Below are 15,439 nucleotides of genomic sequence, written 5' to 3'. Positions count from 1 at the left end.
ATGTATAAGGAATATTGAAAGTAGATACTACCACAAATGCCTGTGCACCCTAGACAGCATTTATCATATTAGACCTGTCATTGAAGAGACACGTCATCAAAGCAGAGACCAATACATAGCCCAAAGAAAACCGCAAGAGTTACTGGAGCCCTCACAGAAAATGAAAGTGATTATGATTATGGGTTACAAGAGAAATTGAAATATTCATTTGTGCCCAAAAATAGCCTAGTAGTCTCTGATAAAGCTACGGACAATGCTAGTTACACAGCAATCAAAATAATTAGTATACTACTACTACTACTACTACTCTTTTTTCAGCCTTACAGCACCTCTTACAAGAAAATTATACTTGTTCTTTGCTTTTACAGCCTACAGTCAACACATACATTATATAGTTATATACACTGCATAAAACCAGTGGGATCGCGGTTATGAGTGGAGGAGCATGATTGGGGTCACTTGCTAAATAGGCTGGGAACCACTGATCTAGGGGACCATCACCATCATCAGAATTAAAACGTTTTATGTTTTCGTTTTCACCTCAAATCTCCAGATGCATAGAAGCTTTGCAGCCCACGAAGCGTGACTATGAACATCCGGCTGTAACGCCCAAGCCTTCTCTCTGATCAGTAGAGAAATTGGTGGAGCAGGAAACGCCAGGGAAACCCGTCTAGATAGGACGGGCCACCTGTAGAGTTTTGGGGGTACTGGTTCTCCCCAAACTTGGCCTTGAAGATACGTTGCGGGATGTGAATTCTTGACAGCTGAGTGAGCGACAACTGTCGCATACCAGAAGGTCCATTACTCATTTGCTTAGTGCGTACAGTTACGTTTGTAAGTCTTCCTCAGACACGTATGATTGACTTGTGTGAAAATCGTTGATATGAATCACTGACAGATGTTGCGTCAACACTTGGCACCATTTGCTCATTATTAAGTTACATTCTTGTCTATTTCATTTTCACGGTTTATTGTCTGTGAAATATTCGGATTTAAATGTTAAAAAACCGTAAAACATCACTTCTAGAGCCTCTCCGTACGACGCTAACGTCTTGAATTCGCCCTTCCTGCCGTCAGCCTTCAACCTACATTTACCTGTCTCTTTGTATATGAAGTCTGCCTAAAGTCTTCCGGTGATGGCAGGTTTTTGTCGGGGCTTCCAGTCCTCCAACTTGGTCGTGAGAATAGAACAGAGAAGCTGAACTGATTTCAAAAGCGAGAGGTGCAGGTGAAACGCACATTAGTGCCCACAAACCACCTTTCACATAGACAGGTTTCTTTTACGTCTTGGGGACAGCGAACACATTCTGTCAGAAGTTAGCAGAAATCCACACACGCATGTACTGTATACTTACACACATATACATTAAATGTGTGATTTTATTTTCTATTTTGATTGTTTCAACTTAGTACAGTAGATACCCACTCTTGATGCGGGCGGAAAATACTGTGCAACAATTGATTTTGAATATCTGCACTGTAAACTATGTTGGTCATAAGACCACCATTTATCATACGTAAATTGAAAACAAATCAGTAGAAAATACGAGAAAATAATAACTTCCCTCCTATTATCATTATTATTAGGTATTTCACCCTTAAAATTATAATTTCAATCTAAAAAATTAACACTACTCGATCACGCACACAACGCATGCAAAGTGTTTGAGCGCATTTTTTTGTGTATTTGTGTAAGGAGAAGAAAGTGTTTGCATCTGGCACCTTCCTTGAGACTTTACCATTTTCTGTCTTGTTTCTCATCTTCTTTTCTTTTACATACATAAAACATCATATGACCAACTGCTTTCCAATGAATTTTATGCAGTTCACCGCACGGACATGAAAACCCCTTCGTTGTATATAGTGTTCGCTGTTTGTAAACACTGTATAAAAAAAAAATTTAGGGCAAACGTTGCATCTGTGACTTGAGGTATTAATGAATATACTTTCTGAACGTGCATCACTGTGTGGACTTGAATGACTGGATGAAAAAATGGAGGCATGGGTAAACCTTCTATAAATCCATAACCAAACACAGAGACGATTCGATTTGCTACAAATAAATGTGTGTGTCACGGCCTTAAAAAAACTGCATTGTCAGTTTTATGCTAAAGATAGCGGATCACCAACACTTTCGCGGCACTTGGCAAGGTGCTTCCTTTTCCATTTACTCTGGTAAACGACGTCGTTTTCTCTTCTTGTGGGTAGTGAAAAAAAAAAAAAAAATCACACGGTTGAAGTTGCCAAACTCGGGAATGACGTAGTTTTATTAAATAGACGTGGATGGACAGTTTGCGGTGTATCAAGGTGCCATTGATCCCCCATCACTTGCAAGAAACTTTATAGGTAATCTTTTTAAGCCGCTGATACATGACTTCCTAAATACACACACACACACATATATATATATATATATATATATATATATATATATATATATATATATATATATATATATATATATATATATATATATGTGTGTGTGTGTGTGTGTGTGTGTGTGTATTTAGGAGACATGTATCAAAAGATGACACACACACACACACATATATATACATATATATATTACAGTCATTACTTCTATCATTTTCTTTTTTACCAAATGACATGACTCGATCCGTGTACCCTATCAAGGACGAGTATCATACTACTGCACGTCACCTTATTCACGTGATAGAAGAGGATCACTTCTCAAGTTTTAAACCAAGTTTGTGGCTTGAAAACGTTTCCGTTTAACATTCGAATGCCGACGTCCAGGGCCGAGAAATTCGTATGGTTTCTTTCTCACGAAGTGCGAATCGTAACCTTGTGACTTTCGTTACCCACACCCTTTCCTCTTTCAACCCAGCCTCTCCCAAGTACGAAAGGTTACGTACTCGTATTTATTCGTGTAAGAACAAACGCAACTGAATGATTCTACAATATGCTAAGTGAATGTTCAGAACTGATTAGAATTTTAACAACAGAATTCAAAAAGATGATACAAAAATACCACACTGAACCCACTGAATTACGAGAGTTGATGTTGAAATCAGACAAATTACACAAGATCATTTGTGGTAGATTATTGTGCATAGCATGATGACATCCTTCGCGAAACGTTTAGGTAGCCTATTTGTGCATGTATCCCTTTGGCTATTATTGTGCACGGTTCCGGTAAATTTACAACGATACGTAATACTTAAAGTTGCCGCGCATGTATAAGAAAATAAATTTATCTTCCTATTTTTCAACACCGCTAAATCAGTTATCTACGAAAAACCAATTTTTATAAGAAATACATGTCGCATGGACAATGCCGTGTGGAATAAATATTAATCCTGGCGACCTCCCAGAAAAAAAAAAAAAAAACAATCGATGAACTAACATGAGGCAACTAGGTGCGGGAAGATGGGGTTTGGTGGCGGTGGGGGGCGGGCGCTTGGGAGGTGAAGCTGCCTGGCTCGGCCTCGGACCAGAAGCTTCTTTCATTCGGCAACAAGACACAGACCGGTTAGTATCTAACGGCGAAACACAGATAAGTGAACATCTAGGAAAGTGATCCCATGAAAAACAGTGAAATGTGAAAGAGCAAATCATTTTGTACACTTTGGAAACTATTTTAGCGAAAGTTTTCAACAAAATCACAACGACAACGATAATTTAAATGACCTTAAACTTGTACTAAGCCTACGAATAACGTCGTTCAGAAGTCTTGCTCTTTAAATTTTAAGATAAATTTCTTCGGTGATAATCGGTTCACTACTTGCTTTTACTGCAAACAGGCTTAATGCAGGAAACTCCTGGCAATATTTGACTAGTATATTGTGAAAGAAATACGATCGGACTGAAAGGTCAATGAGAAATCTGAAATAACTTCCTCTTAAACACTGCAATATTGACAGAGTCTTGACGCCCACGTGATAAATGATGGATAACGTAAGGAATATGCTGCTGAAGTCATACGAAGAGGTGCTAGGGTTCAAAGCTACCATGTATCGTCTGCACGTGATTACAGGAGACCGCAGAGGGGCCGGTACCGACGCCAACGTGTACGTTGTCTTACACGACATCTATGGCAACACCACGGAGGCAATCTCCTCCAATAAAATCTTCAAGAATGACAATGAAAGGGGAACAACGACCACCGTCGATCTCAAGGAAGACTGCGGAGTTCAAGGCCCCATTGTCAAGGTGGAGGTCTGGAGAGATAACTTTGCCGACATAACTATCCTGGGCAAAATTGCGGAAAAAATCAGGGGACAGAAAACCAAGAGAGGGAGCGCTGCTTGGTTCCTGGACCGTATCGAAGTCGAGGAAGTCATCCCGCAAATCTATAACCCTCAGGTGGTGAACGGCACAGAAAACGGTTCTAACAACAATGCCGCCTCTAAAGATTCCATGCCCAAGGAACCGGTGACCGCTCATAGATCGCAGGAAGGAGGCAAAGTATGGGTGTTCCCTCTTCAGCGATGGGTGGCAGCCCATAGGAGATATCAGATACATCTCCATGACACATTCCTGCCCCAGGACGACCTTCATCCTAGTTCCCGAAAAGCAGATCTTGACGACAAGAGAATGGAATACACGTACAAACAACACGTCGAAGGCGGTCCCTCTCAGGTAATTACTTGACATTACCGATGTACCTTCTTCACTGTAAAGTCTTTCACACGTTTTCATATCTGAATTACTCATTTTCCCAAGTCCAACTATTGTGGCCAGGGCTTGTTTTCACCTTCTGGAGACTTTCCTTTAAAGGAATATATATATATATATATATATATATATATATATATATATATATATATATATATATATATATATATATATATATATATATATATATATATATATTATATATATATATATATATTATATTATATATATCACAGGGTTGAGAAGATTATATTCATAGCCACACATATTCTTTGATTGTTAGATCACTAAATAACCCTTTGTACAGAAAATGTCAACATTAGCCCATTCATATGCCTACGCAAATTTAACAGACATCGCATGTATACAAATCTAGTAACGGTATAGACATTGATGTGTTAATGTTTAATTCTCCTATTTATTTATGAACACGCTACAGGACGTAGGACCGATATAAACTTGTCTGTTGTGATCCTAGCCTATACGAAATCACGTATACAACACAAATGCAGAAGGGTGGAGTTTCCTTTTGAAGGATAATATCGCGAAAATGAATGCTCACGCCATCCTATTTCCACGGAACTCGCTCGGTCTGCATATACAGTATACGTATTGGGTTTGCTCTTTAGTATAAGGATTTGTACATAATGCATACATATGGAGGTTTGTATGCAGTACTTGTATGCATTTAATGGAGATGAGTTTTCTTGGTACCCTCATAAGTATGCGCTGGAACAAATACTATATTAAGATATCAGAAAGTTCCCGGTCCATAATTACACAATCTTGACCTGTTATTTACCCTACCTTTTGCTAGAGGGAGTGCCTATTTCTGATTAATCTATAATCTGCTTAACCACGTACACAAGTATATATATATATATATATATATATATATATATATATATATATATATATATATATATGTATATATATATATATATATATATATATATATATATATATATATATATATATATATATATATATATATAATCCCTCACGTCATATAATTTTGCACATCAAGACCAAAGTCGTATTCATTTTTTTTTAAGCAGCTACAAAATATTTCCTTACTTTATTTTTAATTATCTGTCAGGTACCCATAAAGGATTAGAGTTCTAACCAGTCTTGTAACTTATTATTCCTAACATGCAAGCCAAGAACTCTGTATTATTATTTGAGCTTAGCCTAATTGGAAACGCCCTCTGCAGTGTCACGACATCCTACTGGTTTTATACGTAAAACACTGTAACCAATACAAATTTCGAAAACCTTCGACGATTAAGTATCTGTTTATTCACCTCTATATTTTTATTCTATGATTCCTACACAGAAAATTCGTTGCTGCATTCATATGTTAAATTTGCAGCTCTGATGTATGTAAGTATATATATATATATATATATATATACTTACATACATATATATATATATATATATATATATATATATATATATATATATATATATATATATATATATTATATATATATATATATATATATATATATATAGATATATATATATATATATATATATATATATATATATATATATATATATATATATATATATATATATACATATATATATATATATGTGTATACACACACACACACACACACACACACACACACACACACACACATATATATATATATATATATATATATATATATATATATATATATATATGTATATTTACAATATATAATGTTGTGCTAATGTTTTGTAGCGCAAGATTTCATTATTATCGATGTTATAAGTTTCTGATTTAGGTTTTGTTGTGACTTGTAAAGAGGTTAAGATGAGTAGATGTTTATGTAATTGTGTTGTTTGAACAAATCAAAGAATTAGACATCAGTAACCTCTCGTTACGAATAATAAGTTACATGTGATAGTAACCTTAACATGAATATATATATATATATATATATATATATATATATATATATATATATATATATATATATATATATATTTATATTCATGTTAAGGTTACTATTACATGTAATTTAATATTCATATCGAGAGGTTACTTATGTTTATTCTTTTGTTTTGTTCAAACATCGACAATTACATAAACATCTACTCACCTTAACCTCTTTATAAGTCACAACAAAATGTAAATCAGGAACTGTTAAAATCGATAATAATGATGTTTTGCATTACGAAGGCATTTGTACAATATTAGGAAAAACATACGCAAGCACACACGCAACGAATGGTGTACACACAAAAGATGCATAGTAACGCTCCGTAATTTCAATAACCTTGTGAAACACTTGAATTATGAGCTTGGGCAAAGTATGGTGGTAAACGCAGAGAATCTAATGTGATTGTTTATAATTTATTACGGTTTCATGCAGCTCACATACACAAAATTGTTGGCACACATCCTGACTCTGGCAGCCAACTTGTATTTGTTCCTAGATCTCCTAAAAATAAGTGCGTTACTGGGCATTCGTTCATCTCGACTTGAGGCTTTTTCGCGATGACGATCAGCACGTAAAAAGATTTTACCTAACATGATAATTCATGAGGACACACTTTTCGTTGCGGCGTGAGGGAGCATCCTCAATGAAACTCCATGGTCTGAAAGCGAGATAAGATTAACTTCTTATTCAATTAAGTTTGCGTAGACGTGATATCGGATAAAGTATATGACTTAAATAGCTGATAAATAATTACTATACTTTCACCCGGATAACAACCTTTGTATAATGGGGAAATGTCTCTTGAAATGTTTTCTAGCAATGAATGGAATTTCCTCGCTTTTCTTACGCTTTTTATCTACCACTGTTATCTGATAACGTAATTGGAGGCTTTCGTCCGATTCACCGTCACGAAAGAATGTGCTTTGGCATTTCTCAGAATTTTAACCTTTAAAGTTCGAAATTTTCTGAGTACTTGGGGGCCTGTTTCTACAAAATACTATCATTGGTCTAAATCAAATTCTGTACTGAAGAAAACTTTCAAGAATTTTTTAACATGAAAACTGAAATTATTTTTAAAGGTGTAAGAGGAAGCGGCTACAAAGTCTCATTCTCAGACAGTAAACACTGCCTTACCTCGGCTAATGAGAAGATGCTGACGTCGGAAGGAGCGTCACTATATAAACAGAAAACGAGTAGATCCAATCTCCCTTCGCGTCTTCCGTAATTTGTTCGTGGGCGAATTTTATTGCTTTTAACTGGCCTTCTTGATGTCGATAATTCTTTCATCCCGATTGCCAGTGAGGTTTATTGGTGAAGAGGATGTACACATTTCTCCACCGGAAAATTTACGACTTGAGATTAGATTAGTTGAAAACGTCACTTTGTTAGAACATAATTCAGATACTAATTTCATACTGTTTTATCAGCTGAGTTCTTCCGTCTTCAACACTTTCATCAATCGGAGCTGCACCTACGCCATAAATTCCAGGACTTGAAGGAGGCGTAATTCTTACATTTCTGTTAAAGTTCTTATACAAAACAGGTGCTTAAGGTTAGTAGTCAAAACCCTAGAAATCTTAAACTACAACACAATTGGCTTTGGATCGGGTTACATTTACGTTTGCTAAAATGGCTGCACCGTTTACATTTAAATTGGTTTTCTTCAAGGCCGCCTTCCTTAAACAGAAGCAGGCACTTTCAATTAAAATTAATTATTTCATATTTGAAGCCAAAAGGCTGTTCGGTGATGGACGCACTTAGTGTCTCGCCCAAAAAGAGGATAATTAAAGAGACGAGATTCTTCCAAAAACAAAGTTACAACAACCATGAAACGCGACTCGATCTTTGACTCGTTTTCGGTCATTAAAGTTTCGTCCCTCACGGCATCAGGATCTTCTCAAAGCCCGACTCATGGAAATGTTTACCTCTAAGAATTTGTACCTGATTCCTTTCTCAACCTTTAAATATTATGTTGATTCTTGTAACAACAAATACTTCAAAGTTTCCTCACTACAGAATGTGATTCTTGCTGCAAGGCAAAGATACATAAGCTACAGATATTACTCAATTGTAAAACTCTAATAAAATTACAAAAAGGTTTAGTACTTACGTCAATTGCAATTAGTGTTAAGTTAAAAAGTGTATGTAATGTTTTACATTTGAATTGGTTTCACAAAACGAAAACTGAAACGCAAGTACTTATTATGTCTATCTTTTGCGAAAGAACATTTTGAAGATTTTGCGATCCACGTTGACTGACACGCACATGAAAATAATGATGACGTAAAGGAATCGCGTTTTGACTACAGCTAGAACTAACGGAAGTGCTCACGTTTCCATCCTGTAATCTACAGTACATCCTGTTATTATGCGTTTGAAAGAAGCCTTACCTACAATTATCAGTATGACCAATATTATTTTATAAAAAAAAAAAATAAAGTCCTGGCATCTTGTCTTTTCCTTTTTGAATATAAGTTTAAATCAACATACTTTTGGTTCTTCAATATTGCAATTTCCATAGAAGATCGCATTTATTAAGCATTTATTTTTTTAGCACAGGTAAGAGCTTAATTTCTCACAATCATCAATTTGTTTTAATTTTCAAGTATCCTTTTTTTGTGGTTAATATTCCATGTCTGCATGCGTGAGCACTTTTTTGAAACTAAAAATAATTAAATAATGTTCAGTTTACAGGTTCACTGGGTAATACTTCAGTCGTTAATGTGTAATCTACGCCACAGTTTTTCAGGAAATTTTCGTTTTCAAAAAAGAAAAATTCTTCCTTAAGCTTGCATAATTACGATTTCCCTCTGGGAAAGTCACGATTGTTATCAGCATTCCTATTGGAACATGCGTCACGAACTTAATTTCATAGGTTTCTCTCTCTGTTATCAAAGACACTGCAATGCTATCGAATTTTTATGTGCTTAAAGCATATGTCAACGAAAGCATCGTACGCAAGATTATTGACATATCCTTTGAAACACCTCGCTACCCAAACGGTGGAACATAAGAGGAAAACCTTGGCCTTCAGGATGTGGTTTGGCATTTTTGTGGTCTGTCTTTGTAGCCCCTCTGTCTTTGCACTGTTAAATTCTTGTAACCTTTAAGTTTTTGTGAATGAAAAGAACTACCAAGGTAAACAAGGAACCGAAGTGCTTTTGTTTATATTCTCCCAACATTTTTACCCCCGTATTGACCTTTCCTGTTTTGCTTCGTATAATAATCATTCATATGTATGCAATACTATAAACTGCTACCTTATGCTTTGTTGTACAACACATTTTAAAACTTCTGCCAAACTCCGAGCAAACAGTCCGATAGTAGAAAGATCATAAAAGCGACGTTATTATGTAAAAAAATTATGGTACATGCCTCACGGATCACTATGACGACATATTTATAAGTGATGCCTTGGCGTTCAACTTAGGGCTCTTTAAAACCACGTATGCGAACGTTACATATGCAGACATGGACACACCATACGCAGCACACTACTAGCGAGCGACAAGCCTGTTTTCGTTTGTCAACAGAATTTCATGTTAGTGAACGCCGCACGGACAAACGCAATTTGGTAAACTGTTGGGTAACAAAAGAATAATTAAAATGAATGTGACAATAAAGGCCACTTAGGGAAAATATAAAGTTTAATAACAGGAGGTTTTTGTTGATGATGTTGTTCTTGCTGCTGTTGTTGTTGACAGCAGTCAAAACAACAGAATATCAGCAGTATGGTGAGAGGTATTTTAATGTCTTCATCTGTCTCGAAACCGAATAAAAGAAGGGGGACCTGAAATGTCAAATGATGAAAAAATGCAAACCAATGTATTTCTTGTGAGGTCATGTATAAATAGAGTCCTTTAACTAGCTAAAGATCTGCCGTATATTAACGCAGTCAAAATAGACTGCAGATGACTCCGCTGTTTATCAAATATCAACGCAAATATGCTATCATATACAGTTGTTTTGTATTTTGTATAAGATAATTGAAGAATGAAATGTAATGTATGCAACTCTTCTTTTTTTTTTCTACAGATTGAAAGTCTACCCAGTGACGAAAAGTTCTCTGAGGAATACTACGTGAGTACCTGTTACCTGCTTCCTTTCTATGTATCCCCAACAAAAAAGTTATATATATAGTTATATAAATTGGATTATAGATAAAAACCGGTAAGGAGTTAACCCATTTGTTTAATTTTTTCCCTGTAGTACTTTGCAATTACATACTTATATACGAGAATTTCCTGCGAGTTCAACGAGCCAAAATACACACAAATATATATATAATTACACACACACACACACACACATATATATATATGTATATATATATATATATATATATATATATATATATATATATATATATATATATATATATATATATATATATATATATATATATATGTTTATTTTATATATACACATAGCCTACATATAGTTCCATTCGAGTATGCAGAAATAAAGTACCGCCCATAAGACATTTTAACTTACACACGTTCTCACGAGTGTATTTATACGAGGTTAGACACGACTATCAGTTGAACTATATCGATTTTTTTTCATTTGAACCTAAAGTAAATACTAGCTACCACCGTTGTATGAAAGGAGGGAAGGAACACATCCTTACGTTAGCGACAAGGAAGAATAATTTCGCTATTTGTTGGTTCTAATTGAAAACTTAGGCAAACTCGGGAAGTGTTAACATCTGTTATGTGTACAGCATTCTATATATTGTATATTTTACAACGTGTGTGAGTGTACGCCCGCGAGCGCAGGTAGGGATTAGACATCTTAATCCTTTTATTCAGTTTGGAATAAACATCATACAAATTCAGAATGTGTTCACCTTAAACATATTAATTATTCGGTGCCTTTTCTTTTCAGTGGACATTTGCCAAGGAAAAGGCGTCGCTTCTTGCACAAACAAAATTTATCGAATGGACAGTCTCTAAATGGAAGTCCCTGGACGACCTTCGCAGAGTTTACAAGCAGAGTTTGGGAGAGCCAAAAGTAAGTATCCGAAGCAAAAAACCAGTATTTTTCATATGATGCACTGTACTGTATATGTGAATGTATGCAAACTGTATATTTAAGAGTTCAGAGACTGTAGGAAACAACCTGTAAGTGTGAAGTCCTATTGGCTTCTGCCGTATACTGATTCTTATAAGCAACTGTCAGAAGAAACTGATTAGCCAAGGGGGTTGATGTAAATGGTATCCTAATAGCAACAATTTGCAACTTGAGAAGAACTTGCGCTCTCGTGTAACTGTACAATGTAGATGTGAAGCGTGCACATAAATGCACGTGCGCACTGTTTAGTATAAGAGAACCAAGGATACAAATGTTTTTTTTTATAATCGAATTCAGTTTAGGTATTATGATGACGAAAACATGTTAGCTTTAAACGAAAAACATAAAAAATGTTTTGAATTTTATCACGATCCTTAAACAAAGAAGAAATAATATTCAGCACATCCTATCATACGTTGATAGTTCATTCCCACCCTAAACTCATGACAGTTTTACTAAAAATGAAGAAATGCTACAAAGCTTTCCGTTATTTTAATCATTGAGGATAGAGGCTTGGCCTTTGCATTGGCATTTCAGTTAACTCTTTTGGTGTTTGTTATTTATGGAAGCTAAGTCTTTTGTGTTTTCTTCCTCTCTACATTGCAAAGTATCACGCGATAAATGGAAAAAAACAGACCAACGCAGAAAAGAACTAAATTTGTTACTAGCATGAGATTATAGCAAATAGATCTAGATAATTACAGGGTGCTGCAGAAGCTAATTAAACGAAATTAATCTGTAAAATTGGCAAGTTGCATCAAGTTCAGAAAGCAGAAATTTACAAATTTGTTAAATCTACAGGATGATATTGGGCGATGATTTAAGTGTTGAAAGATGAAAGGTGAGCTCGGGTGTTCTTTAAACAGTCCAGTGGAAATGCTGAGCATTACAGTGGACATTCAGGAGACGTGCATAGGATTATTCATAGAGCAAACACGGAGCCCAGTTCCCTGATGTTATCTTCAAAACTTACAAATGACACAAGATGTTTTTCTTTAGTCTTTGTATATCCAAGTTTTTAATATAAATACTTCATACAAGTTACCTATTTTTGCAAATTAAAATTATCTAATGAATTCTGTTGCATTCTTTATATAACTGAACTTAATGACAAGAACTAAATATGCTTAATAACTAACATATAACATAAAATAGAAAATCAATTAATAAAAAAAGAATGACATAGTGTGCCCTGGAAGAAGGAAATTCAAACCAACGTGCAGACATTATAGCACAACCCAACCGTGCATAAATGTGGCACGAGATAATTCAGAAGCCATAAATAGCTGCACAAAAATTCCGGCTTATCAAGCAAACCATAGCTGAAAGGTGCGGCTAAGAAGGGGGAGGGGTTTTGTTGAGGACCCCAAGCAGCCATAACAAACCAGTAATGTTACTCCATAATAGCCAGATAGACATTTCGTGAAATTGTAAGAGCCTTTATTTGACACTTGCAAACACTTTTCCTATTTCAGTGTATGTCAGTATGGAGGGAGGACTGGTGGTTTGGAGCACAAAGGATCCAGGGTGTCAATCCTGTCGTGATAGAACTCTGCAAATCCATCCCAGGAAAGTAAGTCTCTGACACATTTCAGATGAATTCATATCCTCTGTACATTTTCGGGCTGACAGACTGAAGAGTTCAATAGCAGACGTGATAACTAACATTGCTTTGTCTACAGCATGACTATAATTTATTTCCAGTGTATTTTACAATATGACACAAATATTACCCGTTAATTCTCTTCCAGCTTTGATGTCACTGAGGAAACGGTGAAAGACCTCATAGAAGACCTGACTTTGGAAGAGGCCTTGGAAAAGAACAAGATATTCATATGTGACCTTGCTATCCTAGATGGAGTGGAATGTAAAGATGACCGCGAGGTATGAGCTGTTAGTAGTTGTGAAAATGTATAAAAAGCATCGGTTCACGTGATAACCACCATGAATGAAAATGCTATATGTATTTAAACATTTATACCAGTACTGTATTTTGTAACTGGTCGACTCCTTGCGTATAAAATGAAGCATAAGTAATGTTCATAACTAATTTTAGTAGTGAATGTGGGAAATCACTTTTAGAAGTGATGCATGTATTATACTGAAAAGAAGCATGTTATTGGGAAATGACTAAACGCAGCTTCCATTACAGCTTGCAGCTCCTCTGGCCCTATTTTACCTAAATAAGAAAAACGAGATGATGCCCATAGCTATCCAGCTGAAACAAAAGAAAGCAGCTGATAATCCAGTAAGTAACGAAGTCAAGGTGTCTTCATTTTGCTTCTTTCCTTTTTCCAGATTAGACTACATCAAAAATAATTCATCATTATAGCTGTAGACACTTTTCTTGTTCTAATTTTGTTCTAAGATATAAACAAAAATTAATATTAGTTTCCGAATTACGGTCACTGCTGTTAACAAAGAATGGAACAGAAATTAAGTGGGTTTTAAATAGTTGACTGAGCCGTGAAAGATGTTATTTCCACCGCGATTACGTTATTCATACACTGATGCATATCTTATTGCCATTGCAGGTATACACCCCAAAGGATGAACCAAACACGTGGCTTGTGGCAAAAATGTTCTACAATAATGCAGAAGCTCAGCACCACCAGGCTCTTACCCATTTGGGTTACACTCACCTCTTAATGGAGGGAGTGGTCATATGCACTCACAGGAATTTGTCTCCCTCTCACCCACTTTTCAAGCTTATGGCACCGCACTTCCTCTTCCTGCTGGCAATTAACACGTAAGGATTTCAAATATATTACACATCAATCACCTAATTTTACGTATTGTTGATGATACATATTTATTTTCCAACATCTTTCAGATGCCTGGAAAAGAAAAGAATAGATTCTCACTACCCTGTGTAGTGTGAGTCATCAAAAAGCCAAGGGCAAGGGGTTTGCAGCCCATACCCTGTATAGATATTGCAGAAAATCCAGAAAAGGAATAAAATACCAAAATCTGGGGTTTTGAATGTGCAGGAATGTGGTGCAAAAGAGGAGAAACACACGATTGGTGATTCGTTTCAGGAGAGAAAGGTGGATGTTTAGGCACTCAATGAGAAAAAGTGAATGGACACTGTACTAGAATCGGAAAATCAAAAAAGTAACATTTGTAGTGTCAAGAAGACCGGGGGTTGTCGAAAGAGTACAAATGCTAGTTGAGGATTGTATTGGCAAGCGTGGAATGGAAAAGAGGTATTAAAGATTTTTTCTTGGAGAGTGAATCTTTGGTTGCCTAAGTGCAGAGAACATGGAAAGGTTGATCGTGCTAGGTGAGAGAGAAAGAAATAGCAATGTAGGTAGCTATGGCGTTCCTGGAATAAAGGAGAATGGAGAGCCTTGTGGAAATGTTTAGGAAAAGAAGCTTGACTGCTGGAAACACATGGTTTCCAAAGAATATTTATTGGTGTACAATACTTTGGAAAGTGAAAATGGTGGGGGAAAGAGATTGCTAGATATATATTAGCACGGAGTGGATGTATAGGTGAAAAGAGAAATGGATGGAGATATATCTGATCATTATGTGGCTGAAGAAAAATTAAGATAGATAAAACATATAATTTATAAAAATGAGTTGTATGAGTCGAGAATGAGAAGAGCATATTAGGAGAAAATGGATGGACTGTGGGCAAGGGTTAAGGACACAGAGGTGGAAGGTGTACAGTAGATGATTTCTAAAGTGAATAGTGTCCTGGGTCATGTAGTGAGTATTTTGTAGATTCGTTACATGTGGAAGAAAGTAGAGGCAGGGCTGAATGATGAAAGAGTAGAAAAGGT

The 15,439-nt window shown here is 35.8% G+C and overlaps 1 protein-coding gene across 4 annotated transcripts in view; it reads left to right on the top strand.

Annotated features, from left to right (window-relative positions):
* Positions 1-15,439, top strand: part of LOC136828662 (polyunsaturated fatty acid 5-lipoxygenase-like) — a 131,498-nt gene that overhangs the window by 107,622 nt on the left and 8,437 nt on the right. For 3 of the 4 annotated variants that reach the window (XM_067086721.1, XM_067086716.1, XM_067086720.1), the window contains 6 exons: positions 10,614-10,658; positions 11,466-11,591; positions 13,127-13,224; positions 13,403-13,535; positions 13,804-13,899; positions 14,186-14,400. In XM_067086721.1, the coding sequence (XP_066942822.1) occupies positions 10,614-10,658; positions 11,466-11,591; positions 13,127-13,224; positions 13,403-13,535; positions 13,804-13,899; positions 14,186-14,400 (713 nt within the window). Of the gene's footprint in view, positions 1-3,384; positions 4,603-10,613; positions 10,659-11,465; positions 11,592-13,126; positions 13,225-13,402; positions 13,536-13,803; positions 13,900-14,185; positions 14,401-15,439 lie in introns of those variants that run through there. The other variant, XM_067086719.1, reaches the window with a different exon arrangement.

Source organism: Macrobrachium rosenbergii, chromosome 43, assembly GCF_040412425.1.
Source record: "Macrobrachium rosenbergii isolate ZJJX-2024 chromosome 43, ASM4041242v1, whole genome shotgun sequence".
Taxonomy (NCBI): domain Eukaryota; kingdom Metazoa; phylum Arthropoda; class Malacostraca; order Decapoda; family Palaemonidae; genus Macrobrachium; species Macrobrachium rosenbergii.
The sequence above is the reverse complement of the archived record's forward strand: the minus strand, read 5'-3'. Positions and strand labels throughout refer to the sequence as shown.